At 40.5% G+C, this 14,095-nt stretch overlaps 1 protein-coding gene across 1 annotated transcript in view; it reads left to right on the top strand.

Moving 5' to 3' along the window:
* Positions 1–12,358, top strand: part of Magt1 (magnesium transporter 1) — an 87,615-nt gene extending 75,257 nt beyond the window's left edge. The window contains exons 9-10 of the mRNA XM_004666977.2: positions 3,526–3,616; positions 8,778–12,358. Of these exons, the coding sequence (XP_004667034.1) occupies positions 3,526–3,616; positions 8,778–8,793 (107 nt within the window). The 3' untranslated portion in view covers positions 8,794–12,358. The remainder of the gene's footprint in view (positions 1–3,525; positions 3,617–8,777) is intronic.
* Positions 12,359–14,095: the final 1,737 nt, after the last annotated feature.

The following is a 14,095-nucleotide window of genomic DNA, read 5'->3' as shown; positions in this document are numbered from 1 at the left end:
AAAGGCTAGACTGGTCTACCTATTAAGTTCCAGGACAGCTATGGCTGTATATCAAGACCCTGCTTGGAAACAGGAAAAATGGTGTTGGGGAGATGGTTCAGTGGATAAAAGTACTTGTTGCCATGCAAGCCTGAAAACTGGAGTTCACATCCCAGCACCCATGGAAGTGCCAAGTGGGCATGGAAGCCCATCTGTAATCCCAGTAAGTAGGAGGCAGAGAAAGGGGATCCCCCTAGCACAAGCTAGCTAACGAGACTATCCAAGAGGTCCTGCCTCAGTAAATAAAGTGAAAAGCAATCGAGAAAGATACCCAAAGTCAGCCTGTTGGCTTCCATATGCATGTGCACATACCTGTAACCAACACATGGGAGTTGGAAGTAAACAAAGAGAATCAGAGGGCTGAAGAGATGGCTTAGTGGTTAAGGTAAATGCCTATGAAGCCTAAGGACCCAGGTTCAATTCTCCAGGTCCCACATAAGCCAAATGCACATGGTGGTGCATGTGTCTGGAGTTCATTCTCAGTGGCTAGAGGCCCTGGCATGCCCATTCTCCTCTCTCTCTCTCATAAATAAATAAAATAGATATTTAAAGGAAAAAAAAAAGATAATCAGGAATTTAAAGTCATCCTTAAGCACAACTTAGCCAGATCCTAAGCTTTTTTCTTTTTCTCAAAAAAGCAAGAGAGAGAGCTGGCTTAGCAGTTAAGGCCTGCAGTGTCAAAAGGACTCAGGTTAAATTTTCCAGGACCCATGTAAAGCCAGATGCACAAAGTGGTGCATGCATTTGGATTTCATTTGCAGTGGCTGGAGGCCCATTCTCTTTCTGCCTCTTTCTATCTCTGAAGTAAAATAGTAAAAGCAAAATAAACCAAGTTAAATACCACATTTATTAATCTACTTAGAGTATTTCTCTTGTTTTCTATAAAAGGATTAACTCAACTAGGTATAGTAGCACATGCTTTTTCAAAAATATATTTTATTTCTGTTTATTTAACAGAGAGAAAGAGGGAGAGAGAGAAAAAGAATGGGCATGCCAGGGCCTCCAGCCACTGCAAACGAACACCCAGATGCATGTACCACTTTGTGCATCAGGCTAACATGGGTCCTGAGGAATTGAACCTGGGTCCTTTGGCTTTGTAGGCAAATTCCTTAACTGCTAAGCCACCCCTCCAGCCCAGCATATGCTTTCAATTCTAGCACTTGGGAGGATATTGTGAGTTTGAGGCTAGCCTGGACTAGAGTAAGGTCCAAGTCAACCTAGGCCAGAGTGTGATATAACCTCAAAAAAATTAAAAAAAAAATAGACCAGGCGTAGTGGTGCACACTTTTAATCCCAGCACTCAGGAGACAGAGGTTCAAGCTCATGAGTTCAAGGGCCATCTTGCAATAACATAATGAATTCCAGGTCAGCCTGGGCTAGATGAGACCCTACCTCTGAAATATAAATTGAGAGGGAGAGGTGATATGATGGTGAGAGGAGTTGCAAAGTAGAAAGTGAGTGGGGAAGGGAATTATCATGGTTTGTTGTCTATAATTCTGGAAGTTGTCAATTAAAATAAATAAATAAAAATAGCTAGGCATGATGGTGCACGCCTTTAATCCCAGCATTCTGGAGGCAGAGGTAGGAGGATCACTGTAATTTCAAGGTTAGCCTTGGACTACAGAGTGTGTTCCAGATTGTCCTGGGATAGAGTGAGACCCTACCTCAGAAAAAAATTAAATTAAATTAAACTAAAAGTAGCCAGACAGGCTGGAGAGATGGCTTAGCAGTTATGGTGCTTGCCTACAAAGCCAAAGGACCAAGATTTGATTCCCCAGTACCCACATAAAGCCAGGTGCACAAGGTGGTGCATGCCTCTGGAGTTTGCGGTGGCTAGAAGCCCTGGCGCACCCCTTCTCTCTCTCTACTTCTCTCTCTCCTAATTACTATTGTTACCTAGTTACTAATTCTTGAATTTCAATTTTTCTGTTTCAATATCCTCATTTGAAAACTGACATGTAAGTACAATACTGGCATAAATTTAAGTAAAACATTGTGGCAACAGGTATTAAAACAATCACAATATTTTTTGGAAAAAAATAATATTTTTATTTATTTGCAAGCTGAGAGAGAAGAGATTAGATAGAGTAAGGGAGAGAGCTTGAGACTCTCAGGGCCTCCAGCCATTGCAAATGAACTCCAGTTGTCTGTTCCACTGTGCATCTGGATTTATGGGGGTACTGGGTAATTGAACCCAGTTCATTAGGTTTTGTAGACAAGTGCCTTAACCACTGAGCAAATAATCAGCCCAAAATCACAGTTTTATCTATTTCGTTTTCTTGTATGTGTGTGGTATATGCAATTCTATATGCTAATACAGTGCCCTATTGAGGCAGGAGGAAAACATTGGGTATATTCCTCTATGAGTCACGTGTATTTTTTTTTCTTGCACTGGAGTTTCTTACTGATTCTCTAACTTTCATTTCAATAGCCCTGAGGTTACAGACATGCACAGCTATGTCTGGCTGTTCACTTGGGTTCTAGAAATTCCAACTCCTATGGTCTCAGGACCTCATGTTTGCAGAAGAATTGAACTTAACCACTGAGTCATTTACCCAGTCCAATTTTATATGTTTGTATAATTCTTTTTTATTGGTTTGTTGGTTGGTTGGTTTGATGGATGGATGGGTGGTTTGAGCTATGGTCTCACTATAATGCCCCACCTGGTCTGTAACTTGCTGTATAGACCAGGCTAGCCTCAAACTCATAGCAATCAATCCTCCTACATTAGCCTCCTTGGAGCTGGGCTCATAGATGTGAACAACCACCCCTGGATTAGTGTGATATTTTTAAAGAAATTTGTTGTTTTATATAATTGTACAAAAATATAAATAGATGCACTCTATGGGAATAAGTTTAAGAGGAATGCCAGGTATGGTGGTGCATGCATTTAGTTCAAGCACTTTGGAGACTGAGGTAGGAGGATCATTATGAATTCAAGGCCACCCTGGAAGTACAGAGCGAGTTTCAGGCTAGCTGGGGCTAGAGTGACAGACACCCTGCTTTGAAAAGACCAAAAACACCGAGGAAGGCTGACTATGGAATATTAAAATGGGAACGAAAATGTAATATTTAAAATTGGGCAAAAAGCTCGGTGTGGTGGTGCACATCTTTAATCCCAGCACTCTAGAGGCAGAGGTAGGAGGATTGCCATGAGTTCAAGGCCATCCTGGAACTACAGAATGAGTGCCAGGTCAGCCTGGGCTAGAGTGAGACCCTACCTCAAAAAAATTGGGGAAATTCAAAGGGGAAAGTGTGGGGGGGAGGGTATTACCATGGGATTTTTTTTTTATAAATGTTAATAAAAAAATTTTAAAAATTGGGGAAAATGGGAAGAAAAACTTTGAGAAAGTTACTTAGCAGTAAATGATAACCCTTCATTTTTACTCTTTGGAACTACAGGCAACAATGCATGCCCTGCTTACTTACTGTGTTCAACCTGCTTATTTTATTTTCCTTGGTTTTTTCTTTTCTTTTTTTTAACAGTAATGTGTGTGGCTGGTATTGGACTTGTCGTATTATTCTTCAGTTGGATGCTCTCTATTTTCAGATCTAAATATCACGGATATCCATACAGGTATATTTTGTTTGTATGTATGTATGTTTGTTTGTTTGTTTGTTTTTCGAGGTAGGGTCTCACTCTATCCCAGGCTGACCTGGAATTCACTGTAGTCTCAGGGTTGCCTTGCTCTCACAGTGATCCTCCTACCTCTGCTTCCCAAATTCTGGGATTAAAGGCCCAGGCTAGTAGTCTTAAATGCGTGATCCTTCTGCCTCCACTTCCTAAGTGCTGGGATTACAGGTATGTACTAACACACCCTTCCTTTTGGCTAATTTTTAAAATACATTTTATTTATTTATTTATTTGAAAGAGAGAGAGATAAAATGGTGCACCAGGGCCTCCAGCCACTGCAAAGAAACTCTAGACACATGTGCTACCTTGTGCATCTGGCTTACGTGGGTCCTGGGGAATCGAACCAAGGTCCTTAGGCTTTGCAGGCAAGTGCCTTAATTGCTAAGCCATCTCTCTCCAGCCCTTTTTATTTATTTATGAGAGAATGGGTGCTCCAGTGCCTCCAGCCACTGCAAACAAGCTCTAGACACATGCTCCAACTTGTGCATCTGGCTTATATAGCTCCTGGGGAATCAAACCTAGGTCCTTTTGCTTTGCAGACAAATGCCTTAACTGCTAAGCCATCTCTCCAGTCTGGATTTTGTGGGTGTTTTGGGGGGAGGTATATGCACATGTGTGTGCAGGCCCATGTGCCCTATGTGTACACATACAGAGGCTAGGGGGATACATTGTGTGTCTTCCTTTCTTACACTTTTGCTTCATTTCCTTGAGACAGAGTTTGTCGCAGAACTTAGAGCTGCCATTTTCCTGTCAAACTGGCAGACCAATAAGCCACAGTGATTATCCTGTCTCTATTTCTCTCAGCACTGAAGTTACAGACCTGTGTAGTCACGCCCAGATTTTTGCATTATACTGGGAATTGAACTCAGGTCCTCATGATAGCATGTGCTCTTACCTGCTAAGCTAACCCCAGCATCTTGATTTCACTATGTTAATTACCAAGTGAAATATACTTAAATAATAGCAAGTGTCCTGAATTGGTTTTATGATCAGAGTACTGGTTGACATAATTCCTGATTTTAATACAATATTGTCCTGTTACATAAAATATTTAGAACACTAAGCCCAGTATAGTGGCACAGACCTATTACCCCAGCTATTTAGGAGGCTGAGGCAAGAGGATCAAAAGTTCTAGGCCATCCAGGATGACTTGGCAAGATAAAGTTTAAAAATGGTCTGCCAGGGATAAGCTAACAAGGCCCCACCCTTCCCTGAGGAACTTGGAACATAATAGTTGTTAGGGGATAGAGAGAGTTTTCTTCAGTAATATCTCTGGTAAGTTGTCCATGCTCTGATAAAGAACACCCATCCATGCTCCTGTTAACAACCCTAATCAACCTCAGTGTATTACAGAAAGACCTGAAAGTAAAAGGGAACTAGTTGGAAAGAAGGGGCTCCCTGAGTGTGAAAGGGGTACAAGATAGGATGATGAAGGGTGAATATGATCAAAATACTATATAATGTATGAAAATGTCTAAAAATTTTAAAAAAATTAAAGGGGGCATGGATATAGCTCAGTAATAGAGCAGTTTCCTAGCACACATGAGGCCCTGGGTTTGGTCCTCAGTTTATAAAATGGAAGTAGCCAGGCATAGTGGTACACCCTTTTAATCCCACTACTTGGGATGCAAAGGTAGGAGGATTGCTGTGAGTTCAAGGCCAGCTTGGGACTACAGACTAAGTTTCATGTCAGCCTGGGCTAGAGTGAGACCCTACATCAAAAAAAAAAAAAAAATTAGGGCTGGGAAGATGGCTTAGTAGTTAAGGGGCTTGCCTGCAAGGCCAAAGGACCCAGGTTCACTTCCCTGGGACCCACATAAGCCAGATGCACAAAGTGGTGCATGCATCTGGAGTTCATTTGCAGCGACTGGAGACCTGGCATACTCATTCTCTCTTTTTCACTCCCTCTCTTTCTTTCTCTGCCTGTCAAATAAATAATTTTTTTAATTAAAATTACAAGGGGAAGTGTTGGAGAGATGACTGTGGATAAAGGCATTTGCTTACAAAGCCTAACAGCCCACATTCAGTCCCAAAGATTATGAACAGTAAAAAGTCCCATCTCAGCTGATTTTTTTTTTCAACTGGCATTTTTGAGACGCACATTCATTCTTGTTTTCTTGTGTCATGCTGGGGATGTAAGCCAGGGCTATATACATGGTAAACAAGCATAGCACTGAATTATATCTTCAGCCCTTGTCTTTTTTTTTTTTTTTTTTTTCCTTTGAGCCACAAACTCTTGGGCCCAGGTGATTCTCCTACCTCAGCCTTCTGAGTACCTGAGACTATATAAGTGTGTGTCTCTGTGCCACCGTGTTATTGTTTCTTTTTTCTTTCTTTCTTTCTTTTTTGAGGTAGTGTCTCCCTGGAGCCTAGGCTAGCCTGGTCCCCATTCTGTAGTCTCAGCATTTATGAATCAGAGGTAAGAGGATCAAGAATTCAAGTGAAGCCTGGGCTACATAGTGAGTTTTCAACCAATGAGGGCAACATAGGAAGACACTGTTTTGAAAGAGGAGGTTTGGGAGATGGCTCAGCATTTAGGCACTTGCTTGCAAATCTTGCCAGCCTAGGTTCATTTTCCCAATACCCATGTAAAGCCACATGCATCTGGAGTTTGTTCACAGCAGCAAGGGACCCTGCAATGCCCATACTCACTCTCTCATACAAACAAACATAATAAAAATATTCATGGGCTGGAGAAATGGCTTAACAGTTAAGGCATTTGCCTGCAAAGCCAAAGGATCCCTGTTCAATTCTCCAGGACCCACATAAGCCAGATGCACAAGGAGCTTGTGTATCTGGAATTCATTTGCAGTGGCTGGAGGCCCTGGAGTGCCCATTTCTGTTCTCTCTCTCAAATAAATAAATATTTTTTAAAAAATTCAAAAAAGAAAAATAGCCGGGCATGGTGGCACACAACTGTAATCCCAGCACTTGGGAGGCAGAAGTAGGAGGATCACTGTGAGTTTGAGGCCACCTTGAGACTACATAGTGAATTCCAGGTCAGCCTGGGCTAGAGCAAGACCCTACCTAAAAAAAAAAAAAAAAAAAAAAAAAGAGCAAAGGAAGGAAATAAGGAAGAGAATTTTCTGTAGAATACTAATTAGAATACAGGGGTAATATGCTGTGGTTTCTAACAGAATTATTTGCTCACTAGGGCTGATTCAGTTATTAAAATTAGTGCTTTTAGCCGGGTGTGGTGGCGCACACCTTTAATCCCAGCACTGGGGAGGCAGAGATAGGAGGATCACCATGAGTTCGAGGCCACCCTGAGACTACATAGTCAATTCCAGGTCAGCCTGGGCCAGAGTGAGACCCTACCTCAAAAAATAAAAAAAAAAATTAAAAAATAAAAAAAATAAAATTAGTGCTTTTATTCAATATATTTTTTTAAATTTTTCATATTAAAATGTTTTTTGCTATGTGTGGTGGTACACATCTTTAATCCCAGAATTTGGGAGGCAGAGATAGGAGGATTGCCATGAGTTTGAGGCCACCCTGAGACTACATAATGAATTCTAGGTCAGCCTGGACTAGAAAGAAACCCTGCCTAAAAAATAAATAAATACAAATAATTATTTTTATTTATTTTTAAATATTTTATTTATATTTGTTTATTAGAGAGATAGGGAAAGAGGGAGGTAGAGAGAAAAAGAGAGAATGGGTGTGCCAGGGCATCCAGTCACTGCAAATGAACTCCAGATGTGTGGGCTACCTTGTGCATATATGGCTTATGTGGGTCCTGGGGTATTGAACCTGGGACCTTTGGCTTTGCAGGCAAATGCCTTAATCTCTATGCCATCTTTCCTAGAATGAGAGGAAGGAGGGGCATGCCAGGGCCTCTAGCCACTGCAAATGAATTTCAGATGTATGCGCCACCTTGTGCATCTGGCTTATGTGGGCTCTAGGGAATTGAATCTGTGTCCTTTGGCTTTGCAGGCAAGCACCTTAACACTAAGCCATTCCTCCAGTCCTCAAGAGATATTTTGACTTGGGGTTATGTCTATTTTCTTTTCTTGTAAAACTACCTAGTTGGTCAGTGTTGCCAACTTTTTGTTATTGATCATCAGGTCATCGTACATATTAAAACAAACATACTGCATATTTATTAAAAGTAAAGCTGAGCCGGGTGTGGTGGCGCACACCTTTAATCCCAGCACTCGAGAGGCAGAGGTAGGAGGATTACCGTGAGTTCGAGGCCACCCTGAGACTACACAGAGCATTCTAGGTCAGCCTGAGCTAGAAGTGAGACCCTACCTTGAAAAACCAAAAAAAAAAAAAAAAAAAAAAAACCCAAAAAACAAAAAGTAAAGCTAAGCCAGGCGTGGTGGTGCATGCCATTAATCCCAGTACTCTGGAAGCAGAGATAGGCAGATCGCCATGAGTTCCAGGCCACCCTGAGAATGCAGAGTGATTCCAGGTCAGCCTGAGCTAGAGTGAGACCCTACCTCAACACCCCCCACCCCAAAGAAAAAGTAAAGCTGAGGGCTGTAGTGATGGCTTAGCATTTAAAGTGCTTGCCTGGGAAGTCTAAGGATCCAAGTTGAATTCCCCAGTACAACATAAGCCAGATGCACAAGGTGGCTCTATGTAGTTCCTTTGCAGTGTCTGGAAGTCCTGATACTCCCATTTTCATATTCTCTCTCTCTCTCTCTCTCTCTCTCTCTCTCTCTCTCTCTCTCTCTCAGATAATTTTTTTTAAAGTAGGGCTGGATGGATGGTTTAGCAGTTAAGATTTTTGCCTGCAAAGCCAAAGGACCCAGGTTCAATTCCCCAGGACCCACGTTAGCCAGATGCACAAGGGGGTGCATGCATCTGGAGTTCATTTGCAGTGGTTGGAGGCCCTGGAGTGCCCATTTTCTCTCTCTCTCTCCCCCTCTTTGTCTGTCAAATAAATATTTTTTTTAAAAAAAGTAAATTTGAGCCATGCAAAGTGTCCCAAGCCTTTGATCTGAGAACTCAGGAGGCTAAGAGGTAGGGGAATTGCTGTGAGTTCCAGGCTAGCCTGGAGTGAGACTCTGCCTTGGGGGGAAAAAAAAAGTCAACAACAAAGTAAAGCCTACTTTTCTTTTGGAGACTAATATATTGGTATATATATATTTTGCAGCTTTCTGATGAGTTAAAAAGGATCTTGAGATGTACACACTGGAAATGGAAAACCGGGAAATGTGTGTGTGTTTGAAAAAAAGAATGCAACTTGTATATTTTCTATTACCTCTTTATTTCAAGTAATTTAAATACTTAATCATTTAACCAAAGATGTGTAGTGCCTTAACAAGCAATTTATTATCAAAATCATGAAGTATTTGGAAATTGTTCTCCTTTTAATCTTTCCTTCCCAATAGAGCTATGGAACATTTAATTTTTTAGACTTAAGTACTTTATAAAAATTTTAAAACTACTACTTGGATTTACTTAGAGAAAAGCTTGTAACACTTCAGTTAACTTTCAGTCATCTGATTTTATCTTATTCAAAGGTGGGGAATGAAGTTTCTGAGCATGTATTTCCACCTCCAGGTATGTCTAACCTTTTGACACTGTGACAGACATTGTCATCTACAAAGTTCGTGCACAATGAAGTTACAAACAAATCACACACAGAAAAGATCTCATAACATTTTAAGTAATTTTAGGATTTTTATGCTTGGCCCCATTCATAGCTATCCTTGGCTACATGTGACCTGTGGGCCAGAAGGTTGGATACATTTGGCTGCCTTTTACAGATTACTGCATCAGGAAGCCATCCTTAGTTTTTCTACCTTTGTATGGATCTGTGTGCTTTACAAATCTTTCCTTTTGGGCCAAGAAATCATATGGGGCATACAGTCTTCTGAAAATAGAACAGTCTTCAGAATACTTGTGTATCCTTCAGAAAAACTAGTCCATCTTCCTCCTGTGTCTTTCCTACTGAAATACCATGTTCCTTCTGCTTCTCAACAGGTGTATATGTGGAGAATCACCCCTAAATCCAGGGTCATGATTTCTGCATAAGTGTACTGTTAGCCCTGTATTTGGAAAGATTTCAGGCTCATTCTATCTCTAGTTTTATTTAATGTAGCCTTTATTAATAGTATAGCTTATTGCTAAAATTCAATATAACTTAAAATGGTCTCAAATATATATAAAAGTTAGACATTGTCATTTATTTCATTTTTTTAATCTATCAGAAAAATAAGCTCATATTTAGGGAAAGAGGGCCGGCGAGATGGCTTAGCAGTTAAGGCGCTCGCATGCAAAGCCTAAGGACCTAGGTTCAACTCCCCAGAACCTATGTAAGCCAGATGCACATGTGTCTGGAGTTTGTTTGCAGTGGCTAGAGGCCCTGGTGTGCCCATTCTCTCTCCCCTCAACTTTTCTCTCAAATAAATAGATAAATAAAAATATTTAGGAAAAGAACTCCCTTAAAGTGGGAAACGAAAATCACACACACACACACACACACACACACACATATGGAAGCTGGTTGTGATGGCACACACCTTTAATCCCAGCACTCAGGAAGCAGAGGTAGGAGGATCTTTGTGAGTTGACATCCACCCTGAGAATACATAATGAATTCCAGGTCAGCCTGAGCTAGAGTGAGACCCTGCCTTGGAAAAACAATACAAAACTATATATATGGAAATGAGATGCTTTCCAGCTGGGGGTGTAGCTCAATAGTAGAGCACTTGCTTAGCATAAGTGGTACCTCAAGTTCAATCCCCAGTACCAAAGAAACAAAACAAAAAGGTAATGTTTCTTGAAACCTGTTTTTTGGGGATTTTTTGGTTGTTTTAGTTTGTTTTGTTTTATTTGGAGACAAAGTAGCCAATCTTGCCTTGAACTCACAAGCTAACTCAGTGATGACATTGAATTTCTAGCCCTCCCCTCCCCCAGCCTCTGTCTCCCAAGAGCTAGGGGATTACAGACAAGTACCATTCATGTGGTGCTGGGAATCTAAACCAGGACTTGGTTCATGCATGGCAAGCACTCTACCAACTGAGAAGCATCTCTACCCTAGACAGCTGATCCTTTTTTTCTTTCTTTCTTTCTTCCTTAAGAGAGTTCTTTAGACCTGAGCTGCATTTATTTATTTGGTCATTGTTTGGGGATTTTTTTTTTTTTTTTTTTACCTTTTTGAGACAATTTCACTGTATAGTCCTGGCTAGCCTAGAACATCCCAGGCTGTCCACTTACTTGCAATATTCCTTCAGCCTCAGTCTCCCTAGTGGTGGGATTATAGGCATGTGCCACCATGCCTGGTCCTGGTCTGGTTTTCATTACCATTGTAGCCTTTATTTTTCCTCATAAATTAAAGATACAAAAACAGCATGGTGGCATACACTTGTCTCAGCGATTCAGGTTACTGAAGTAGGATCTCTGAAGTCTAAGAATTTGAGGCTAGCCTGGCATCATAGTGAGACCTCATCTCAAAAAAAAAAAAAAAAAAAAGCCCACATGAAAAGAAACAAAATAAAAATGAGAAGGAGTTTTGTTTGAATATTCTTTTTGCTGACAATGGAAATAACTGTATGTGATAACCAAATTTCTGTGAGGAATACTCATGGTTATGATATGTCTAACTATAACATCCGCCATATTTATGAAGAATAACATGAAATGCCACTGTTATAAATTCATGGAGCTGAGGGTATGGCTTAATAGCAAAGCACTTGGCTAGTATACATGAGGTCCTGGGGCCAATCCCCAGCAACACAAAAATAAAATTAAATGTGAGAATTATAATTGTGAAAAAATTAAATCATACTGTGGATACTGTGACTGCTTCTTGCTATTAGTTATTGAATAACCTTCCCATGTAGTATAGAAGTCATATAATAGAGGTCTGTGGAAGGAAATTATATCAGAATAATTTTTTTTTTGAGGTAGAGTTTCACTCTGGCTCAAGCTGACCTGGAATTCACTATGTAGTCTCAGGGTGGTCTCGAACTCACGACGATCCTCCTACCTCTGCTTCCCAAGTGCTGGGATTAAAGGCATGCACCACCATGCCTGGCTTACCACTTCTTTTTTAATGACAACTTCCATAATTGTAAACAATATTGCTGTTCTTGTACTTGTCTCAGGCCAAATGAGTATATGCTATTATTCTTATGAGACTTGTATGTATGAAGATGCCTTGATCTGTAAGATTGACCAGGGCACTACTACTGCCATGCAATCTGTATAGCTCCGGATAATTTGCAGTGGTCAGTTTTTGTTGTTGTTTTGTCTCCATTTAAGAGCAACACTCATTTTGTTTTGCTCATTGTGGGGCTGGAGAGATGGTGCACAGGTTAAAAGCGCTTGTTTGCAAAGCCTGTCAGCCCTGGTTTAATTCCCCTGTACCCACATAAAGCCAGATGCACAATGTGGTGCACAATGTACAGTGGCAAGAAGCCCTGGTGTGCCCATACTCACTCACTCACTCAAGTAAATTAAAAATACTAAAACAAGAAAGTCTCATTCTGGCTAAAATATGTGGAAAGCAGTTTCTTATGCTTAAAATAATGTTGCTTTTGTGGAAAATTTAAAATTAGCTTTTATCTGAAGTGCCTTAAGTAGATTCTTAATTTACTTTTCTAGTACTGGTTTAAATATAATCTGTTATGTATTTTTAAGCTACTATTAAAATGTATTATTGTGGCAAAAACCCAAATGTCTGGCTTACTGCTTCTTGAATATTTCAATAAACTTTTCCAATCTAAATTCTGAGTGTTTTTATTGCATGTGTAGAAAGTGGTCAATTTAGAATAGTAAAGGAGAATTTTTTAATTAGAATATTTCAGGGCTGGAGAGATGGTTAGCAGTTAAGGCATTTGCCTGCAAAGCCAAAGGACCTCAGTTCGATTCCCCAGGCCCCATGTTAGCCAGATGCACAAGGAGGTGCATGTGTCTGGAGTTCGTTTGCAGTGGCTGGAGGCCCTGGCATGCCCATTCTCTCCCTCTCTCTCTCTCTCTCTCAAATAAATGAATAAAATTTTAAAAAACAATATTTCATTTTGAAGGTTGAATTAAATTTATTTCAATTTTGGGGGGGTACAGGGTTGAAGCAGGGTCTCACTACAGTCCAAGCTAACCTCAGACTCACATGATCCTTCTAACTTAGCCTCCTTAGTGCTGGGATTCAACATGTGAACTACTACAGCCAACTTAATTTATTTTTATTTTTATTTTTATAGAATAATTTTATTTATTTATTTACAAACAGATAAAAGAGAGACAGTTAGATGCATTGTGGAATAAAAGTCATCTTTGAAATGGAAAAAAAGAGAGAGAGAGAGAGACAGCGAGACTGGGCATGCCAGGCCTCTAGCCACTGCAAATGGACTCCAGATGCATGTGCCACTTTATACATCTGGCTTTACATGGAAACTGGAGAATTGAACTCCGTATCATTAGGCTCAGAAGTCAAATGCCTTTTTTGTGAGGCAAAGTTTTATTGGGTAAAAAGAAAGAAAAAGAAGAAAGCTGATGCATCAGGTCTGCATCCCAGAGTTTGTGATCTCAAGATGCAGTCCTGATCTATTCGGAGAGTCAGCTTTTATTGGAAATAACCCCATGATGTTTATAGTAAAAACAGGATCAGAAGTTAAACCACAAAATTACATACTGTTAAACAAGGGGGTGTGATGGCGCATGCCTTTAATCCCAGCCCTCAGGAGGCAGAAGTAGGAGGATCTCTGTGAGGCCACCCTGAGACTCCATAGTGAATTCCAGGTCAGCCTGAGCTAGAGTGAGACCCTACCTTGAAAAAACAAAAACAACAACAAAAAAGGGGGGGGAAGCTATTGCATGAAGTCACAAGGTTACATAGGACACATAGGCAGAACTGAAGCAAGAAACATTCTATGCTATGTAATCACAAAGATTATTTAGAAACAAAGAGATACAGGGAGGTCATGGTACATTGCACAGAGGGATCATCCTATTCCTTTCACATTCCATTTTCCATTTCCCCCTCTGATATGACACTAAGTTAAATCCTTGACTTGTGAAGAACAGTGTCTAGGGTGCTTTTATCTACAGTGGTGTATTGTGTCCACAATACCAGGAGTTTAACAGAATTTATTCTATTCTGTACATATCTGCTTAGAGCATTAATGATGCAGGGTCCTAAGAGCAGTAGTATCAGGGGGCCAGCAATAGAAGAGACAAGGGAAGTTAGCCGTGGAGACCAACTAAATAAACATAGACTGAAACCAATTACTAGTGGCTTGTCTCTAAAGTTCTCTTTCTTTGAGATTTTTCCCAACTAAAGCCAGTGTAGTTCAGATTATTCCTGACTTATTGGCATAAAAGCAACAAGTTTTACCCAAAGCCATACATAGGGCCCCTTGTTCTAATGCCCCAATACGGGGTCTCTTGATTCAAACTCTGTCACTGAGCTGAAAGGGATGAGGGCAAACAGGGTGCATCTGAAAAGCAGCCTTGATTGCTGGAATA

This window comes from Jaculus jaculus, chromosome X, assembly GCF_020740685.1.
Source record: "Jaculus jaculus isolate mJacJac1 chromosome X, mJacJac1.mat.Y.cur, whole genome shotgun sequence".
NCBI lineage: Eukaryota > Metazoa > Chordata > Mammalia > Rodentia > Dipodidae > Jaculus > Jaculus jaculus.
Note: the sequence above shows the minus strand (reverse complement) of the source record. Positions and strands in the feature narration are given on the sequence as shown.